Raw genomic sequence first — 22,555 nt, 5'->3', positions numbered from 1 at the left:
TTTAATGAATTCCACGTTTTAATTAATTGAATACCTATAATTGTCAACATATTGCTGCTGAAATAATAACAAAAGGTAAAAATTTCGCCCAGGTATTACACATATAACTTTAAAAAAACGATCCTTTTAGCAAAACGTATATCAGTGTAGCCTATATTTTAACCTTGTGTATTCATTAAAAAATATACTGTGGTTTTGATGCTACATTGTAAAAGTGACCATCATATATTTAGCCGTGACCTAAAGATAAATTTGCAGTACCAGGATTACAAACTTACATGTATATAAATGTAAATGTTTTCTATTACGATAATTATGTATCGGCTCTTGCTGTGCCATATGCTAATTTGACTGCGCGAAATGATAATACTGTCCTTAAGTTACCCCACGTTTTTATTTATAATTAAAATTTTTAAACAAGTTATTATACCAAACCGTATACTAATGAATACCAAACCGTAATTTTGTGCGTACCAAACACGTTCACTCAAGTCGTACAATGTAACATGCTTACTAAACATCATCGATTATGGCACAAAGGATGCATTTACGATAAATTTGAAGTGATAGATAGTTTTTGTTCTATCCTAATTCTTCATTCAACACCTTATCTTAATTATTTGCACCCGATATCTTGTGATATATTTATATTTGCACACATTTTTTTTTCCGGTTTTGTACGGAAATACGATCCAAGTTACATGTTTGAATACTAAAAAGGAAACTTTATGACCACTTTCACATACAGTTGTTGGACACATTAAAATTTAAAGTTTTCAGTAGTAGATACCAAACAAGATCCGTCAAAACTGATTACACAGTAATGTACTATTATCGTAGTCAACAGTCAGATTTACTTCGATGTTCATCTTTATCGATCCTAAGGTCTCAGGCGAATGAAAAGTCATGATCACGTAATCAGACTTATTATAAAATCTGGGTTGTAAAAAAATAGGGTCGCTTGTCAGGTTAGACAGGTAGTCGCTGAAAACAGACCCTTTATATAGTAAAATACGTTGGGGGTCTCAAGAAGGTCACATTAGACAGGGAGTCTCTACATACAGGGGATCGCCCAGACAGTCTCGACTGTACCATAACAAGAGGCCGCAAGTTATCTGAATGCTGACAAAAATATATAGTCAAAGTATATAGTAAGGAAAAAATGGTATATTACAAAAGGTTTCAATGGGCTAAAAATGCTTACTTTTTTACTAACAAATGCTCTTCAATATAATTTTTAGTGTTTGATATATTATAAAACTGTGTTCATGAGAGAAGGTCAAGCTTTCCAAGTTTACACATTTCAGAGTGCTTCATCCAAAATGCTTCACGCGAACTATCCGGAATTCATTTAAAAATATCAATCATGCTCCTTGAATATTTCCATATATTTGAACTCTCTGTAATCTTAACAGCGGGGACGCCCCCTTCGATCCAGTATAAAGCGTCTCATGTACTGTCAAGAAGTCGTTTTAGAAAGGATTTTTGCCAGTTTGGCACATATACTGTGATTCAATGTCAATGTCGTTCATTTGAAACTTTGTTGACCTTCATACAAGAATACTTGGATAATATTTCTAGTGTATTCAGTTATTGAGAAAAAAGGTGTTTTAATCGAAAGCTTATGCACGGCAACAGCGGAGGACAAATAATTGTCGGCCAGCCTGCCCCTTCGGATCAGATATTGAAATGTTCTTTGTTGGATGGTTTTTGGTTTGGTTTGTATAGTTTTACGTCCTATTAACAGCCAGGGTCATGTAAGGACGTGCCAGGTTTGTTGGTGGAGGAAAGCCGGAGTACCCGGAGAAAAACGATTTCCATCCTACAGGAGCTTTGTCTCAAAATACCTGCATTCATGTTTTTAGGTCATCTGACCCGTCCGTCGTGTGCCGTCCGTAAAATCTATCAAACGACTTCTAACTAATCAAAAGGTCCAGGGTACGCATGGTTGGCCTGTAGCATGCTGAGATAAAGGGCTATCAAAGTTGTGAAAATAAATGACCTTGACCTTGGTTGAAGCTCAAGGGGTGAATTAGGCTACCAGCTTTGAACGATTTCTTCTAACTTACCGAAAGGTCCATTGTACTTGTCACAGCGTGGACACATTTTATTTATATACTGCCTGAGTAGCAGTGCTTTAACTGAGCAGAGTGACAACAAAGGCCTTGGTATACATTTAACAATTTAATAAGCATACAACATAGGTAAATATCATAGTGTGGTCTATGTGTAGGGCACCAACTACACTTACGATATCAATGTTAAAGTTCTTGAATTAACATCCGTACACCGTCAACGACACCGCGCGTTCGCGTTCTGATATCTTCGTTCTTGAATCATCTATGTCATTTCACAACCATACTATGATGCGAAACAGTCATTCTTCACATATGTATGAGACATTTAGTCCATGTTATCACCGAGCATACTTAACCGTAGTGTTATTTGCTCCATCATTTTGCGTCACCTCCTTTTTCTCCCTTCCCGCGTCGCGTCCAAGCTTACAATACTGTTTCTGGTTTACCTCACGTTTTTCACTAAGGGAGGAAACTCTTCCTGTCTATAATATATAGGAACCTCTACTCAAAGTTCTGAGCACTATCACATGTACCTCCAATGTCTTTCACAAATATAGTGCCCCCACACACATAAAGCAATATCAGAGAGTCTTCGAAAGAACGGTGATTACACAAAAATTAACTCTAACCTTAATCAAAATTGTCTATTTTGACAGTACTCAAATTTGGCCTGTAGCATGCTGGGATAAAGGTCTAGAAAAGTTGTGAAAATGAATGACCTTGACATACTTTCATGGTCACAGGGGTCAAATATTCTAAAATCTTGAATTTTGAACTTCGTCTCAAGTACTATCTTTGTTGAAAATTGCATGAAAAGATTCTGACATTGTCCCGACCAATTGTTATTTTTTAGGTAGATCCGAAATCCAAGATGGCCACTACAGCCGTGATCAGGAAAAAACATCTTCAACTTCTTCTCAAGTTTTACCAGTGCGATTTGGCTGAAATTTGCATGAAATGATCCTTACATGGCCCCGATCAATGGTTATTTTTTGGTGTGATTCAAATTCTCAGATAGCTTGAAAACATATTTTTAACTTCTTCTACAGTTCTACCAGTGCGATTTTGCTCAGACTTGGCTAAAATTATCCTGACATTTTCCTGACAAAATTATTGTTATTTTTCGGGTCGATTCGAAATCTAAGATGGCCGCTAGAGCCGCCATTTTGAAAAAAACATTTTGAAATCTTCTTCTCAAGTTCTACCGATGCGATTTACCTGAAACTTGTCTGGAATTATCCGGATATGATCTTGACAACTCATATCTGGTTGATGCCAAATCGAAGATGGCTACCATGACACCATATCATATCACCTTTCTAAGACTATTTCATATGTGGATATGACGGATATGGATATTCTGCCCTCTGGTTCACAAGATGTTGCAAAACCCTCGGCAAGCCTCGGGTTTCACTACATTTTGTGATCCTCGGGTAGAATATCCATATCCGTCATATCCACATATGAAATAGTCTTAGAATCTCACATATACTCATTCAACTTTAACAACATTAAGGCCACCAATCTACCAACACATATCCTTGCGCTATGACAAAAGGCCAGAGGGACATGGACTTTAACGGTTGAATACAGAATGAAATAAAGACATATATACTCTATATAATGGACCATCAGACAGTCAATGATTATATCAATTTGACTTTTTATGTATATGAAGAGCATTTAACTCCATTACATCTGTTACATTTCCTATAAAATTACAAAATAATTATCATAAATGTCTTTCCCTGTATATTAACTAAAGCAAATTTGACACCATTCCTAGGGAAAACGTGAGTTTAAAATAGTGATTAATTTGAGACCCCACGGTCACAAATACTGTGGAAAGTCTTAAGACTTTTCAATCTATAAAGTGTATTTGATTCCATGATATCTTTAAATTCAGAAGATTTTTGAGTTATTAAACATTTTGACCCCGTTTGGCTCCGCCTTTCTGGCCGCTGAGGAACAGGGACCTATATGGATATGATGTTAACATACTATCTCATGCTTACAATTGTAACCAAATTTTACTCATTTCCTATGAAAAAAGCTAATAATGCTCATAAATTTGTTTTCCCTATATTAATTATAGTAGATTTTGATGGGACCAAATACACTTGGTCAGGTGACCTAAAAATGGTGCCAAATTCCGGTATGCAATGATGGTTAGTAGTCTTTTATGAAACTGGTTACTATTTGTCGTGGCTGTCGTCAAGATGATCCTATATCACCCTATTGGTTTCTACTAGTTGCAGAAATCCTAGTTCTTATGGTAAAAAAAGTGATTGTGCGAAACTATAAACTCTCGCAGTGACCATACACCATTCAGTTTTAGATGGATATCAGAAATCGGATGATGAAGCTATATATGAAGGTATACTAGATCGTTATGGACAAATAGCAAGCTTAAAAATAAACAAATGATATTTGGATTGGAAGTAAATACAATTCGGCAGATATCTTTCATCACTGTTGGAAGTTAACATTATAAAAAACAAACAAAATATGCTTTGTTGGAATTTTCAGAAAATCTTGATCAAATGCGCGATATAAATTACAATAAAGCAATTAATACACTATATAAAAGTATGGTACAGAGGTCCAAACGATTCTTATAGAACAGTCTTTTTTATCCCTTCCAAAGGGAAAATGGTATGTTGAATAAATCTTTGCATGATAAACGTCTGTTTATAGAATAAAAAATAAGTATTGTCAAGAACTATGTAGAAGGTGGCTTAGAATGATTGACCTCAGTAAATGTATAAAAAATCTCAAACTAACTTGGACGCTTAGAAAAGAATAGATCAGCATATAAACAGAGCACTTAAAATATTATTGATAAAGGAACAGAAACTGTAAAAATAACAATACATTTTGGGAAAAGTTTGCAATGCCTGGTCAGCTATGAATTTGAACTGAATTACAACATGAAGAATAATTGCAATCTCCTATTTGGTACTGCCCAGCTTTAAAATTGGCTGTCTCTCCTTCTTCAGAGAATGATATCAGGAGGGAGTGAAATTTGACTTTTTAGATTCAGATCAAACCTGGGTTTTTTAAATGTTAACCAAAAATTCAAAGAATAAACTTCAAATTTCTTGTTTTAAAAGGAACATGTGAATCAATTTAATTTTATTAAATTAATGATTAAATAAAATAGAAAAAGAATCAAGCTCTATTATCAATAAACCTATTATATTCCATTATGTACATATTTAAAAAAAACACGATGGGATGTAAGGATATGTATAGAAATCTGATGTATTAAAATATTTTGTTGATAATTGTACCATCCATTTGCATCTTGTTTGCAATGGCATTTGTTCAAACCAATAAACCTTTTTATTCGACATAATTTAGTCTTATAAAAACAAGATAGAATGTAAGGATATATATAGAAATCTTACATAATATCAACACACAATATTAATACTGCAGAAATGAAATGGCTTTTACATCCTAACATCCATATAGAAACTAGGAAAAAAATACATGAGTGTATAAACAAATATCTTCAAAATGACACTTGCTGGACACTACAATACAAGGGCTCCAATAAAGGCTGCGACATAGAATTATTCCCCCAAAACTTTAAAAACATTGGAGCAAAGAATTGCAACAAATGTAATTCATGTTAAATATAAACAAAAAGTATTATACATTTATTTTTGGGAATGTGATGAAATTAAAACTCTTTGGCAACATATCATTAGATGGATTGAAATAAAATTGATAAAAAAGTAGCACTAGATATAATATCAATAGCATTTGGGGAAAACAATAATTATCAAACTTACTTTTCTTACTTTCAATAATAATACAATATCGATTTAATGTTAAAAAACAAATGACTTAAAATCAAAACGACAGAGATTTTTTACTTAATTAATTGTTGAGTTTCGTTTGTTATAATACCAATATCCTTACGTTCAGAACATTTAACAAAAAAAATCGATAAGAACAAAAAACAAATCACAAAAATATATAGTATTCAAAAGCATGTCCGTCGTGCATAAATATATTTCTGTTACATTTACAGAATGTCAATGCAATATTGACCATTTTTCTGTATCCCATTCACCAGTCATTCGGTGTTAAATTCAAGGTCAATAACTGAAACTGAGGCCGTATTCGGACGTTGTGTATCCTTTTCCTTACAGAATGTCTGCTCGCGTGACCATTTTGTTTTCTCCCGTTCAGCAGTCATTTGGTTTGAATCTTTTGCCAGACCAATAACTGAAAGTGAGGGCGTAAAAGGATGTTGTGTATCCTTGTCGATTTTGTTACTATGTAATGTCTGCTTGGATGAACATTTTTCTTTCTCCCATGCAGTAGTCATTCGGTTTGAATCGTCTTCAAGGTCAATAACTGAAAGTGTCTGCGAAGTTGTAGGTCTGTCTTGGTTTACTCTGGATTTCGTCGAGAACAACTTAGCCTTGATTAGTCTGTAACATAAAAGCGTATATACATTACCTCCTTTACCATACCTTACTGATAACGTTTTCGGCATTTCATCGAATTACAGAACGAATGTCTCATCAAGATATGTACTACAGGTAAGACGATAATAGGTCTAGTGTGAATACATCAAATTGTTTGCAGCCCCGAGTAGAATGGTTACGTGGATAGTATTATTTTAGTGTACTAAAATTCATTAAATTCGCCATTAATGAATTGTATTTCTTATCGATTTTGGGTCGGTAAAATAACGAGTGTCTATCACAGCTTTTTCGTATGTACTATGCACAAATGAAGAAATGACAAGCTTGATTTAAATGCAAAAGAATTATAAAGATTTTAATTAACTTTTTAAGCATTGGTTGTCATATCTTTGACATGTATTGGTGTGTAACATACATTGGGTGTTCTAGCATAGCTAATGGTGCGCGTTAGCGCACCATGATAGATATACTGGAACCCCAATGTATGATACACACAAATGCATGTAAAAATATGACAAACAATGCTTGAATTTACATTTATATAGTCAATCGTGTTATAAAAAGAAGAGGAGTAAAAGTATGAAAATAAAACTTAACACGTTTGTTTAGTGAAAAATATCATTTGATGGAACAGCCAATATTTGACGGGAAAGGGTTGAGTTCTTGTAACTTCCGGAATGTTGCCACGGACAACCCACTAAACAATAACAGTAGATAAAATAGCCCCATCCATATAATGGCATAATCAACGATCAGTTTAACATTGTATCCCATTTCACATATTTTCATAAGAATATATTTCCATATTGATCATTTTTCAGAATATTGCTATATTCTTCTACTGACGTAAAACCCAGTCATTCCTTGACCTTTTGAACTCTTGATTGTTGTGTTAGTACGCCAGAGCCTAACTGCCAATATAAAAACTGAAAAATATCACACATTGGGTTAAGTAATAACATATATGTACTGTGCAGTGGTAATGAAAATATGTATTCATATTCAACACTAAGCAGTCGTCGTGTATAGATGGTTGTTGAGTTGCCTGTGTAATGACATGCATTTATATTATGTGTAGTTAATATCTTTGTCCAAAACATGTACCACAACATTCTGCTCTAGTAATTTTTCTCCATATATAACCATAAAGGTATGGTTTTTAAATGTATGAGCAAGCGCTCATCCCTGTGAGGTATGCTCTGGGTTCTGACCATCGGCAAAGCCACACCATAGTTTTAAATGTGGTAGTTTCTGCTCATGTTTAGCGCTCAGCATTAATGGTGGTAATAACTGTTTGCTATTTTCATATTTGATCATTATTGTTAGCTCAAATCCTTACTTAGTGTTACTTATTTATTCTCTGTGCAAGGAATTAATATCAACATTAATTTCTTTGGCGAGTTGTTTAAGTCCCAAAAGTATCAGGGTGCGGGTAATAACTATGAGCTAGGTCTTCATTGCGTAATCATAATTTACGTACCCAAGATTTCCGATTGTTTTGACAAAATGTTTATAATATTTTGCAAAAAAATGATTCTAAACGTTAACCCAGCTCTATAGTTTCTCTACATTCGTGGAATGAGAATGCAATTCTTTCAGAAAAAAATTACTTACTCCCATATGACGAACTCTAATGAGTGAAGAGTGATATAGTAAGGAAGGCTTTGGGTTCTGTCCCCTGGCCGAGACACACCAAAGTCTATAATAGTGGCAGTTTCTGCTCCTGCTTAGCGCTCAGCAAACAGGGAGTGGGACGACTGGTTCGCCCGTTGTCAGTATAATGTGACCGGATGGAGTGTGTTGCTTAGTGTCTTCGGCGGCATGCTTCAATGGTATACCACTATAAAAAGGACAACAGCTCCGCTATATAAGAAGACACAACACGACCATACCGCAGTCTCCCAAAACACGCACCTCGCACTTCACACACGCTGAACACTGCATATATGGGAGGCCATCGTTGCATGACCCTGGCTGTTAATAGGATGTTAATATAATCAAACAAACAAACAAATAAACAAGAAATAGAAAAGTGTTGGCTATGTTTTGGGAGACTGCAGTATATTCGTGTCGTGTCTTGTATAGTGGAACTCTTGTCCTTTATATAGTGCTATATTACAGAAGCATACCGCCGAATACACCACACCCGTTAACATTATAGTGACAACGTGCGAACCAGTCGTCAAATTCCCTTTATACTGAGCGCTAAGCATGAGCAGACCAGTGGATAGAACCCATCTGGACGAACAAAAAATTAAGCGGTGTCAAGGGAGACGTGAATTAGGAAGAAAGTAAGTTAGGGAGAGAAAGAAAAGATTAGATCCCGAATTGAGTCGCCTTTGATGATCATGCAATAAACGAAGTTGTAACAATTCTTAAGCCCCTCTCTCACACACGGACCATCAATCCGGGACAGTCCGTGATAATCCGCCATCACTGTGTTAGAGCCGTGTATACATCCGGCGAAATCCAGGATCGCAAACCTTTCCCGGGAGAAAAATTAAATATATTAAATTACAGGAGTGTTCCCCGAAGCTACATGTATAGGGACCTTAAACGTTTCAGTGTTGCCATTTTCCGTGAATATCCGCACAAACCGTAGTGTTCCGGACTGCCCGTGAATCATCCGGCACATTGCGGAGGGTTGTCGGTAATAGAGCCCTGGGACGCCAGATATTCCCGGATGATCAAAATTTCCTATCCGTGGTTATCCGGCGCCTCATCCTTGCATTTGTGAAAGAGGCTTTACGCCCTACTTGCAGGACAGAGTTTGCATGGGAACAATAGTTCATATCAAGTAATTTTACCGTACCTGTTTGTGGCTGCCTACATATATTAGTTGACTAAGTTGTTTTTACTAATGTTTTACATACGTGAAAGCTACTGCAATCCCAATGACGGTGACAAGAACACACACGATAATGACTGCCAGAGGTAAAGCATCATCTAAAAATAGATATTACAACATATTAATTTGGTGAAGTTTGATTAATATTATTCTAATGCGTACATGTCGTTTACACTTCATATGTAATTGACAGACATAACAATCATAAAAATTGCACTTTTATTATTCTTTTAGTCAAGATTGCAAGAAATGACGAGATAATCTTCAGTGAGACCAAGACTCAAAAGATTACAATAATATGTGCCTTAACCGGGCGAAATTTTGATTACAACAGTAATTTATTGAATACCATTTTCGATGAATTAAGCTGTGAAAACAATTCAATAGGTACTGATTATGATTTATAGATATTAGTTAAATCCTATTTTTTGTATAGCACAACATAAAATCTCCAAACTCAAACTTTTACATTATCATATTTTCTGGTTGAATAGTATGTACTCAAAAAGAACAAACACTTGTTACCTTCAGCTATTGTAGGCTCGGTGGCAATTGTTTGGTCACATGATTCCTGCAAGACAAATGTTAATACTATTATTATTATTTTTAATGTTTCTTTAGGCGCCAGCGAAAATTATTTACTTGCATCAATAGGGCCGAATTATGTGCATACGTCCATAACATTCTGATCAATAAAACAATTTTCACAGTAAGTAAAGTTTATTTTTAATTTAAAAGAAATGCTTTTGAATTTCACTGCATAAATGTTAACAGCCTGACACATATACACATACCAGCTTTGTACAGTTCATAGAGATTGCATCGCAGTCATAACATCCTGAATCAAATGCTATGATATTAGTCTCGTTGCTGAAATTGTTGCCGTCATTTGATACGCTTACTAAGTATCCTTCCGCGAAAATCTCCTCACTATCATCAGCCGCTCGTCGTCTACGATGCGAGTCTGGGATTGAACAGACACAGTTAAAATCGTTCAAATATCTCGCAGAAAATGTTATTGAGGATCCAATCTCCCATCGGCTAGCATAAATCTGTATAAATAACAAAATATTTATCTATAAAAAGTAAACGGGTTTAAATATAACAAAGTGATTATTTTTAAATTAAGGTTCAATGAAGGACAGATAAAGTCGAATATTTTAAATCTTCTGTCCAATTGCGCGAATGATTGTACAGATATAGAACGTTCCCCTAAAATTGTATTCTCATCTTCATATTTGGATATCCTGCTAACAAATATAATAAATCTAAGGCATTGTAGCGAATTATATATAAAGTATTTCGATGTTAAACATACGCGTCCTAGGTCTCCGTATTGTTTCAATTAGATGTACTGATATCGCACATCAAATGGCAAATGTTCGTCTACATAAGAAGACACTGCACTACAAACACGGGAGGTCACCTGTTAATAGTTTGTTTGATTGTTTGATTAATTAACGTCCTATTAACAACTATGGTCATGTAAGGACGGCCTCCCATGTATGTGGTGTGTTGCGTGTATGTTGTGCGAGGTGCATGTTTTGGTAGACTGCGGCATATTCATGTTGTGTCTTCTTGTATAGTGGAACTGTTGCCCTTTTTATAGTGCTATATCACTGAAGTATACCTGTTAATAGGACGTAAATATAATAAACCTAAACAAACTCCTACCTTTAGCAGCCGAACACGACAGGTTAAACTGACGTCAAGAAAGTTATTCCCAGAAATGACGAAGTTTTTGCAGGACCTTTTGTCAATTGAACAAGTCAACCCACCAGTGAGTATTTCAGGTGCAGTGTCAAGTTCACGTGCACAGTTGTCGCCATAAAAACCAGCTTGGCAGTCACATTCTCCTAAAAAGAGAGGATTGATACTTTATAATTTGAAAGATTTTTTGTTGGCAGATGTTTGCTTACGTCAGAGACACGTCATTGTGGAAAGTGAGCCAAACCTAATATTACAAATATGTTTGGTATTTATCTGCCATTATCATAAAAAAATACATATATTTTCTATTTGTTATAATGCTGTAAACCTACCTTATGTTGTGTGCGTTTAGGGTAAATCAACGTAATTTTCATCTCAGGAATGTTCAATCATTTGTTTTTGAAATCCGCGAATGTTAATTTTTGCATTATTGCATTGAAATAGAAATCGCAAAAATAAGTAGCCGCAAAAGAAAACTAGTTTACAGAATTATTGCCTGTTATACTAAAATACACATGTTAACAACGCAGAGTATTTTATCAATCCCAGTGATTTACTTATTATACCCTTTTTGCAATATCCGTTCCCTGAACAATTTTCGGGACAACTGATTTCCAGCAACTCGTCAAACATAGTTGACTCGCTTCCATTCGGTCCTTGGGACGTAAGGTTTTCAAAAAGTACCGCCTGAATCAAACAGTTTTTTTGTATAGCTTTCAGGGTGTCTTCCATGTAACCATCATGTCCGGACAACTGAAATAAGATTTAACAAAGAAAATACTATACTATGAAAGATGGGATGGGATTGTTAGATATGTTTGGCGGCATGCTTGACTGAAACAAGAGGCCTAGTGGACCTGTATTTTTCACATAGTCTGTAAAACCAACCAATGTACAGATTCAGAGTTTATGTTTAGAAGTAGTCCCCGCCTCTTCTAGATCCTGTTCAAGAGGGGTCAGAGCCTTTATTGACACAAACTCTATTTGCCTTTTCCCCCCAACATATTGTTGTCGAAAATCTACTACCAATCCATACCTATGAACGTCTTCTTATATAAGTTAACGCCGTTGACCACTATTAGCCCCCCTTCTACCTCAGGGAGGTTAGAGCTAACATGTATACACACTCTGTTCCCCTTCCCCAAATGTCAAGGCCAAATGTAAACCTCTATGACTAGAAACGATTTCAATAATTTACCACTGTAAATCCCTATTAGGCCTCGCATGTCCTGCCCGAGGAGATCATGAACTAAATCTATACAACCTCTGATACCCTTCCCCAAGGATGATTCTGGTCAAATTTGGTTACCATTTATGCAAAAAAATATGCCTAGTAGCGCCCTTCGAACATGATGAGCTAAAACGGTAAAGTTGTCCATTAAAACAAGGATTCCTAACAGAAAAATAGCACAGCCTCCCAGAAACACACATGCATCTACACACCACAACACATTGCACACATCCTTGAATGGCCCTAGCTACAATTGGAATATTGATTTGATAAATCGAAAACAAAATATTGGGGGAAAAAATTGCAAAATACTCAGCATGTATCTACTATCGTACTTCAATACATTATCATAAAAAATGTTTACCATAATATCACCAATGCATTCCTGTATCCCGTTTGCTGTAACATCATTCATCGCGGATACGGCGTCTTTACATTTAGTGACCATTGGATCGTTATCCATTGTGTTCCGGCAGGCCTCCTCTGCTAGAGACTGATTCCAACCATTTATCCAGGTTATAGTCTTATAAACAATTGCAAACAAAAACGTTATTTAAAGTAAATGGTGATAATTGATTGGCTTCCACAAAATATAAATTATATTGTTTACGTACTTGTAATGTGTTGAATCGATAGACTCTACATAATAGATGCCAACTGACTCAAAAGATATTTCATACCTTAATATATATATACACTCACCAGCACTTCATGCACGCTTCACACGGCATACATGGGATGCCGCCCTTACATCACCACGGCTGTTAATATGACGTTAATTAATCAAACAAGCAAACAATAAAAACATTCAAAATATATTGAAATCGTTTTTAGGGTCATTTCAATGTTTAAATTTTGTTTTTAATGAAGACAACTTTGGGGTTGCTTAGATTCCGGATCGACAGGGAACGTAAGGCTTTGCAAGTGTTTTTACGATTATCGGGCTATTTCTTTAGTTTCACCTTACTGGTATAACGTGTAAAGCGTATTAAATTAGAACATGCTATAACGAGAAACCCATATATATATCGTTCATCTTGTTTGTTATTCCAAGTTATGTAATAAATATTGGATCACAATGTCTTTCCTCAAGGATTTAAAGATTAACCTCTACTTTCCATTTTTGCCACAGCGGTCGGAGCCAAAATTTAACAAACTCTTTTCTTATTCCCCAAAAAACATTTATGGTCAAAGTTAAGAATAGTAGTATTTGAAAGGGGCAATATTAATGCCTTACATGTTCCTCGGGAATATTGCTGGCGAAATGGTTATAATCCATGCAGACCTGTACCACAAGTAACGATTTAAAGGATTTACCTCTATTTTCGTATTGGGCTTCCTCCAGAGGATCAGAGTAAACAAATTTACAAATCCTGGTCCCATTTCCCAGAAGACGTTTCATTTGAAAGGTTATAACTCATGAACAAGAGGCCCATAGGTCTCACTACGGGCGCAACGCTTCTCTTTCCAAAAGTAACGGTACATTTACTGTTTGTCAAACGAAAATAACGTGGTCTACTGATCTACTTCACTTGTTCAGTGAATCTGTCCAGTGAAATATTCCTTTCAGGTTGATTGATCGAATACTAACAGCTGATTGGCTGATGACATCTGTGTGGCTTCCCACTCTAGCTGTTTAGTATGCACACTTTCTCACTACGTATGCACGCTCCCTTATGACGGTCAAATACTGGGGCAATCTTGATTGGCTAAGAGGAAAGTTACAGGATTGCAAGACATCTGTCAAGAGAGCTGGCGGTGCATATATCGATATAAGTTCAAACACGTTTCCTTATGACGGTCAAATACTGGGACAATCTTGATTGGCTAAGAGGAAAGTTACAGGATTGCAAGACATCTGTCAAGAGAGCGGGCGGTGCATATATCGATACAAGTTCAAACACGTTGTCAGTTTCAGCAGAGAACAGATACGTCACGAAAACGTTAATGTTTGGATAGGGCTTTCAATTGCAATCTGAAATTTTGATAACTACATAATCAACTCCATGTTTTAATACTAATCAAAAGTGGAAATTTTCTGCAAAGAACGTATTAGTCATTATCTAATTACTGACTTGGCATGGCCTATAATTATATTAAGAAAGTGTAATATTTTACAAGACATTTTTCGCTTGCAAATCACGTTGCCGTGTAACCAGTTTTGACGAATTAATCACGGGACATGAAAGATCGATTTGGTGGGATTTTCTCGCAAGATGTTGTTTCAAAACTATTAAAATCACAATGCAGGTGCACATATTACATTTAGTACCATTTCTGCCAAGTGATAGAATCGGTTTTATTGATAATGTCTGTCACAGACTGGGGAAATCTTGATTGGTTGAGAAGAAAGTTACATGATTGCAAGACATCTGTCAAGCAAATTAATCAAACAAACAAAATCAAACAAATGGTCAGTTGCTTTCAACAGAGAACAGATAAGCCATGATAACGTTAGGATTTGGGTTAGAACTACGAATCCACAATAGACTTTCGTCGCGAATGAGTTTTGTATATCACACTGAAAGAAGCTACTGCAATTTATGTAGGCTTGTTTTCCTTGTTCTTGTGAGTTTTCTCAAGTGGCGAGTCCCAGACAAAATCACGAGCGAATCTCCAAAGTATACGTGAATCCTCGCAATAGCACGTTCTCTGTATGATTTATTTTAATCATATCATTCAATTAGAAAAAAAAATGTTTTAAATTATGAAAGTCTTTAAAAATACACATACGTGTTGCTTATCTAAGTGGCATGCTCTAACGTAAAAAGGGATATCTGTTTGTATATGTTTAATATCATTTTTACAGCCAATTCTTCCTGGTCTATAATAAATGAAAAATAAATATATGGATATTATAATTCAAAAGATTCATTAATGATAATGTCACTGTTCGGTAGGACAACATACGAAAATTATCGTTTTATACGTTATTTATATACTGCATGTTGTTATAAAAATGTTTTTAAATAGAAAAGAAAACCGACTTAAATAAAACACAAAGGTAATTGATCAGCGCAGAAATTACAGCAAATACATTATATGTATTGTCAAAGAAATTTGAAAGTGAAACATAATATACATTTAAAGTTGATTCAAACAAAATGTTTAATTTACAACCGATATTTGACCGATTAAATAGCAGACAAAACCTCAACACTAGCGCTGTTACTCACCGCAGTACTGATACAACAACTGTCACTCACCGCAGTACTGATACAACACGCCGACCATACGGAACTAAAAGTGCGCCACATTACAAACACGCAACACAGCATACATGGGAGGCCGTCCCTACATGACCATAGCTGTTAATAGGACGTTAATTAATCAAAAAACAAACAAAAAAAACGTGCCAAAAATACCCACTGACAGGACCCACTATATTGTGACTGAGGTGTTAATGGATTGATGATTGCCATTCATGATCTAATTGTCATGGCTAGTTGGCGTTTTGGATCCGTACCTCGGTTGGTTTATTTCTGGATGACTGATATTTTTTGGGTGCGCTTGATAGCAAAGTCCTAAAAAATATGAGACTTCGCAACAAAAAACGGGGCGCGGCCAGGACGACGATTGAAAAATCTAACTACGGTAGATTCTAGATAACACTCTTTTGAAGTCATCTGACCCTAAGAGTCAGGATGATCTATTGTCATTATGCACCGTCCGCCGTCGTGCGCCGTGCGTAAACTTTTCATTCAAACGACTTCTTCTCAATTTCCGAAAGGCCAAGGGTACTGATATTTGGCCCGCTGGGATGAAGTGCTACCAAGTTTGTTCAAATGAAAGACCTTGGCCTTCATCCATGGTCAAAGGGTCAAATAGGCTGAAATCTTAAAATAACTTTTTGTGAATAACCAAGAGGTCTAGAGACCTGATATTTGGCCTGTGACATTGGGCATATCTTCATTCAAGGTTACAGGGGTCTAAATGGCTAAAATCTTTAAATGACTGTTTTGTATTGTGCCAATAGTCAGATGACCGTTAAGGCCCGTGGGCCTTTTATTATTCTAGAAAAATAATTTTTTACATCAAGCTTTCGCGACAAAGGCTTATTGTTGATTCTTAGTTCTAAACCATATCCTAACGTTATCGTGACGTATCGGTTCTCTGCTGAAACCAACTGACAACGTGTTTGAACGTGCTTGATAGATGTCTTGCAATCATGTATCTTTCCTCTCAGCCAATCAAGATTGTCCCAGTATATGACCGTCATAAGGGAGTTGGCGTACGTAATGAAAAAATGTGCATACTAAACAGCTACGGTGGGAAGCCACACAGATGCCATCAGCCAATCAGCTGTAAGTATTCGATCAATCATTTTACTACTGAGTCACTTCACCACTTTTTGGCTAGAGAAGCGTTGCGCCCGCAGTAACGGTCACCTGGTATTTGTTACAAATTACTAGCCAATTAAGAACAAACATCTAATTGCATACAAAGTTTCATTAAGCTTGGTACATATTTATTCACATTACCGTGTTCATAAGGTACAATAATTATCGGACAATAACTCCGTTAATAACGTAAAGTCGAATCAAGCTTATTTTCAAACTTATTCGAGATATTTCCAGTGTTAGTCTATATGAAAATTTTCATTAAGCTAGGATCTTTTACTCAAGTTGTCATGTTCAAAAGATTCAATAATTATAATTGCAAAGAACAATAACTCCGTGAGTAATGATCATTAAGCTCAGTTTACATTTACCAAAGTTCTCGCGTTCTTAAGGTCTAATAGTAATTATTAGTGTAAAGGGCAATAATTCCGCAAATTACTGTCGAATCGTGCTTATTTTCGAACTCGTCCGAGATTTTCCTAAAGTTAGTCTACATACAGAACTTCAATAAGCTCAGTTCATATTTACTCAAGTTATCGTGTTAACAAGGTTCATTAATTATTATTGCAAAGGGCATTAGCACCATAAATTATTGTTGAATCTTGTTTATTTTCGAACTCGTTTGAGATCGTCCCTATGTTAGTCTACAACAATATTTCATTAAGCTCGGTTTATATTTACTAAAGTTATCGCGTTCCCAAGGTCCAGTAGTAAGTATTAGTGTAACTCCGTAAATTACTGTCAAATCAAAATGATTTTCAAACTCGTGAGATCTTTTCAATGTTAGTTAACGTACAAAATTTCATAAAGCTCGGTTTATATTTACTTAAGTTATCGCGTTTACAAGGGAATATTTACGGACAACGCACGACGGACGACGAAAGACTATCGACACAGTTCACCATGACCTATGGTCAGGTGACCTAATAAACTAAATGACTAGTAGCGATCTAAAGGAGATGTTGACGTATGGACGGACGGACGGACGGCGGACGTTGCTCTATGGCATAAGCTGAGCGACTCTTCGGCCAGTTGAACTAATCACAACACCATGACTAAAAAAGTTTTCCACGGGTAGAAATACATGTGTGTAATTGAAATACAAAGGATTAGAAAAAAAGATATGTCTAGTTCCTTTCATGTTCGATTCTATCATTGATCCTAATAGATCTAATATTTCGTAGTGTTAATCTTGAGAAAATTAGAAATGGGGAAAATTTCAAACGGCACAAAGATATCTTATGGAAGGTCAGTTTTAGAGTTTTGCATTTTGATGATCTTAAGACATTCTATTTTTAAAAACAGTAATACTATTAAACAACAGAAAAAATAGATAAATATTAATGCTACAATGTAGCTTTCGGAAACGTATATCAACATATCTTCCCTCTGCATACGTTTCTTTCCCAAACATACCTCCTCTCGAATATTCTCATATGCTTCATCAAAATTAACATCGTATCTCGGCACTTCAAATTCGTCATCTGATTCTGCATATCTTTTGTAGACGTTTGAATGCGTCTCCCTCTTCTCCCGATTTGTTTCGCACTGTCGAAAAAACCCATCAAAATTGGTGTGCTTTTTACATTTTGTTATAGGTGAATTCATGTTGCATTGCGCTACTGGAGTTTGGTTTGGATCAATCTTGGGACATTTGCAATACTGTAACGGTGTAATCGCGATATCTTCCAGGGTATCATTGGTGAAAAGCGAGGGTCCGTCTATCGTTTTATCATGTCTGTAATAAACCAGGTGACAGAGATGTCAATCAACAAAAAATAATTATTATCAAATAATCATAGAAATATAATTTTTCATTTGATACATGTATTCTAATTATTATTTCATGATAATACAAAAATAAAGCTTTAATGCTGTACCCTATGTATTTTACTAGTTACACTCTAACTATGATATCAATATAACAAGACGCACTATCTAACCGAGTGTCTAAAATAACATGGTGAAGTGCTCCTGTTTTCAGCAGTTTGCTACTTTGTCCTTACTTTAGAATAATTAGTTCCTAAAATAACAAAGGTTTCCTTAAAATTGTTATTGATATTTTATTTACTTCTTTTGTTAAATCATGTACAGTCTATACTCATTGTTAATGGGAAATAACTAATCTAAGCGCTGTATATTTTTAAACCATTTTCTTTGTTAAAATGAAATTTTCAATTTGATGAAATAAACGTTGTATATTGTAACACAATCACAACATTACCTCCAAATCAATCCAAAGCCTCTAACATTTTTGCCATCTCTATCTTTGATGTCATTATCGGGATCCCCATCTAGAAAACCACACATTCCACTGGTCGCTCACCAGTCTACTAGCGTTGGTCGTAGTATAAACATATTGATATGTATGTTTAATGTACCTATATGTAGTCCAAGGTCGATGGTTGTTCCATGAGGAAGTGTAACCTATAGAGAGACGTTATCATATTTAAACAACAGATAGGAAGACGTTTAGTTTTGACCTTTTTCGTATTTTGTCCGCTTTCTATTCCCATAATAGTTTTTGACAAATTGATTCCATTTCAAATGAGGCATTATTTGTTACATTAATCTGTTTTTTTTACTAACTTTCAAACATTTTCCAATATTATTTGCCCCTTTAATTATCTGTCTTTTGCATATATCTATCATATAGATTTGTCTGATTTAATCAATAAATGAAGCTATGCCTTTGACCTAAATTCAAGATTGCGGTCATCTATCTCAATGACATCATGACCGGAAGTACTTGCAAACTTGGGAATTGTTAACCAATTGATTCCCATTTTAAATGGGATTCATTTTAAACAATATATGCTTACCGAAATTCTTTATGTTTGTTTTTGTTTATAATTGTAATAAGAATTATGATTATTACCTATGATCGTCACACTGGTTATTATCTTGGATTTTATTTTTTCAAAATGTTCTCAAACTCTTTTCCACCAATCAAATTTGGAATTTCCTGATTTATGCAAAATTACTTAATACCTTCAGTCATTCACTGACCTTATTTCCTGAAATCGGTTAATATTTACAGTATTACTAGATCAAAAGGAATATAAGGTAGTTTGTGAAGGTATGCAATGTTGTAGCACGGATTATACCGCTTTTCCCTTGTGATAAAGATGTATATACTTATAATTCTCCTTTCGTGCTCACCTTAAATATTCCGTTTTTTAACTCAACTTGCATGATGGAGTCATCACATGCTCTCAATTCTGCGTATCTGTTGACTTTGGATGATTTTAGCCATTTACTCCCAATGTCTTCTTTGCATAAGTTGAGTACGTAAACGGCGTTATGGTATCTGATTGCAACACCACACATGCAGGCTCCTCTCCATCTCTGCCAACACCAGTCTAATATTACGTGGATCTAAAAATATAGTAAAAACAAGTGATTTGACTCCTTAGCTATATTTTTGTTATTTAAAATCAACCCATGTGACATCTTAAAGTGGAAAACTCATTGCAACCACTTTACAAAATCATAACAAAAATACAAAATATCCTGCCTTTTGTTTATTAAAACATGATCATAACAAATATCATACTTACTCGAACAGGTAGGAATTCATGTTTAAACACGATGAACTCCCCACTTTGATTGAACAGGATGTGTCTGCAAGTGGAAAGGAAACAAAAAATATAAGTCTTAAGTCGTTATCTCAAAATCACTTGACTCGAAATTCCTGTTGAGTCGAATTGATTTTGAAATCCCTTTTTTCCCCTTCTTTTCATATGTATTTTAAGAGCGGATGACTCGAATTTCGATGACCCGAAACTCCAGTTGAGTCAAAGTCAATTCCTGGTCCATAGAACGGATATTCAGCTAAAAAATGGTCGCTATCTCAAATTTAATTTCAGTCAAAATTTCAAATTAAAAAAAGTCATTTACGTAAATATACAATGTATACAAACAATTGAAATTCACCGCATTAAAATAACGCATGATTGGTTTACCTGCACATCTCGCGATCGGTATACGCAGGCCTATGGAACATACTACAACAACGACTGCTAATTATGATTGTTTTAATAATCCTCTCAAGTCTGGCTTCCTAATTAGTGTCATTTTACAATTGTGATTTACCAGACATAATCAGGACGCGTGCTTATACAATGCACAGCATGGCTCGATCAGCGTGACTGAGCTTAACCGGAAGCTTGAACGAAAGAGTGAACATGTGTGTGAGAGCCGGAAACGAAGTGTGTAGTCTGTTACGGTAGGTGAAAACCATTGTTTTTTTGTCATGTTATTATTTTGAAATACCATTATTTTTTGAATTTAGAAAGATGCTTGCTTTTAATTGTTCAACTGCTACATTCCGTATAAGTTTTTTGTATGAACCACTGAAGTCAGTATACCACCTACGGGAAATCAGGGTATATGCCTATTATCGTGATGATCATATGTAGTCATAAAATAAGGACCGTTAAAAACACGTTCTGATGAAACCTTGTGACATTGTGTTTGAGTCGAATTCCGGGTGAGGCAAATTATTTTCGTTGGTTCATGGAATTTCGAATATCCATGAAACTTAGTTCAATGTCTTGACGAAATCCTTATTACACCAGAGGCCCAGAGGGCCTGTAGCGCTCACCTGGTTTGTATTACCAAGAAATGTTCTGAATACAGGTTCATTGTAGATATTCAAACATTTATCTCTAATTTACCTCACTCATTCTGCTCCAGGGGTTCAGAGCAAAATTTATACAAATCCAGTTATCCCTTCCCCAAAGATGTTTCTAGCCACATTTCGTTGGAATACATGCAGAACTCTTTGCCTAGTAGCAATGTAAAGGCTTTACTACTATTTCTTCTATTGGGCCCGCCCCTCTTGCCCACGGAGAGTCAGAGCCGAAATTTATACAATCTCTGTTCCCCTTACCCAGATAATGTTTCTGGTCAAATTATTTGGTTAACATCCATGCACAACTATATGACAAGTAGCGATTTAAAGGATTAACCTCTATTTCCCAAATTGGGTCCCTCCCCTCCTGCCCCCGAGGGATCAAAGCAAAAATTCAAACAAACTATGTTGCCCTTCCCAAGAGGATAATATACGTTTTTGTCAAAAAAAATCCTGCACAAACATGTATGGTAAACTGAGAGCAATTTAATTTATAAAAGTATAAATTACAAAATCATACTAAATTCGTAATTGCATGTAATAACATAATTATATAACATATGTCCCTTTGTCCCGCACATGTATTCAAAATGAGCATGCGAATACAATGAACACTTCGAGTACAAATACAGAATGTATTTTGCTGTGAGTATCAATGATTTTAATATTAAGTGATCTTCGATTTCTAATTTAGAATCCTTAAACAGTTTCCTTTGTGTCTGCATGACACCTCACATATCCATAAGTCGATTGTTGATGTGTCGAATTATATCCCCTTTTAGATTTTTCTTTTTTAAATCTGTTTTAAAGGTGTGTTTTGCTCCATATCATAAATTGGATTCCAAGATCAATTTTACTTTTTTTTTAAATTTATAATTTCCTCATCACAAATATCATTAAAAATTATATTTCAATATCACAAACTTAATTTGATATCCATAAGAGTGAATTTAAGGTAAATGTGTAACTAATTATCCCCCGCCCAACCAAGTCTAAAACCAGTAGAGATATGTCCACGAAACTTCATACACACATTGGTCTTATGGTCTAGTAGTGCCTTTTGCTATTTTTAGGTTTTCATTTTTTTGCATTTTTTCCGTAACCATGGAAACATTGCTGAAAATATCATATTTTTGTACCAGGTTCGTTTCCGGAGCATAACTCTAAAACCAGAAGAGATATTTCCACGAAACTTCATAGACACATTGGTCTTTGGTCTAGTAGTGCCTTTTGCTATTTTAAGGTTTCCACTTTTTGTACTTTTTTC

At 35.3% G+C, this 22,555-nt stretch overlaps 2 protein-coding genes across 2 annotated transcripts in view; both read right to left on the bottom strand.

Annotated features, from left to right (window-relative positions):
- Window positions 1-2,171: 2,171 nt before the first annotated feature.
- LOC138328007 (von Willebrand factor D and EGF domain-containing protein-like) lies at window positions 2,172-15,165 on the bottom strand. Its single transcript, XM_069274569.1, has 7 exons — window positions 12,677-15,165; window positions 11,648-11,834; window positions 11,046-11,227; window positions 10,166-10,423; window positions 9,897-9,942; window positions 9,397-9,469; window positions 2,172-6,526 (listed from the first exon to the last, which is right to left on the bottom strand). Exons 1-7 carry the CDS (start codon window positions 12,773-12,775, stop codon window positions 6,166-6,168), a joined length of 1,206 nt encoding a protein of 401 aa, XP_069130670.1. The 5' UTR covers window positions 12,776-15,165; the 3' UTR covers window positions 2,172-6,165.
- A 3,087-nt stretch (window positions 15,166-18,252) lies between these two features.
- Window positions 18,253-22,555, bottom strand: part of LOC138328005 (von Willebrand factor D and EGF domain-containing protein-like) — a 49,836-nt gene continuing 45,533 nt past the window's right edge. Inside the window, exons 10-13 of the mRNA XM_069274562.1 lie at window positions 20,213-20,276; window positions 19,815-20,030; window positions 18,877-19,079; window positions 18,253-18,390 (exon numbers count right to left, since the gene is read on the bottom strand). Coding sequence (XP_069130663.1) covers window positions 18,975-19,079; window positions 19,815-20,030; window positions 20,213-20,276 — 385 coding nt within the window. The 3' untranslated portion in view covers window positions 18,253-18,390; window positions 18,877-18,974. The remainder of the gene's footprint in view (window positions 18,391-18,876; window positions 19,080-19,814; window positions 20,031-20,212; window positions 20,277-22,555) is intronic.

This window comes from Argopecten irradians, chromosome 7 (genome assembly GCF_041381155.1).
Source record: "Argopecten irradians isolate NY chromosome 7, Ai_NY, whole genome shotgun sequence".
NCBI classification, from domain to species: domain Eukaryota; kingdom Metazoa; phylum Mollusca; class Bivalvia; order Pectinida; family Pectinidae; genus Argopecten; species Argopecten irradians.
Note: the sequence above shows the minus strand (reverse complement) of the source record. Positions and strands in the feature narration are given on the sequence as shown.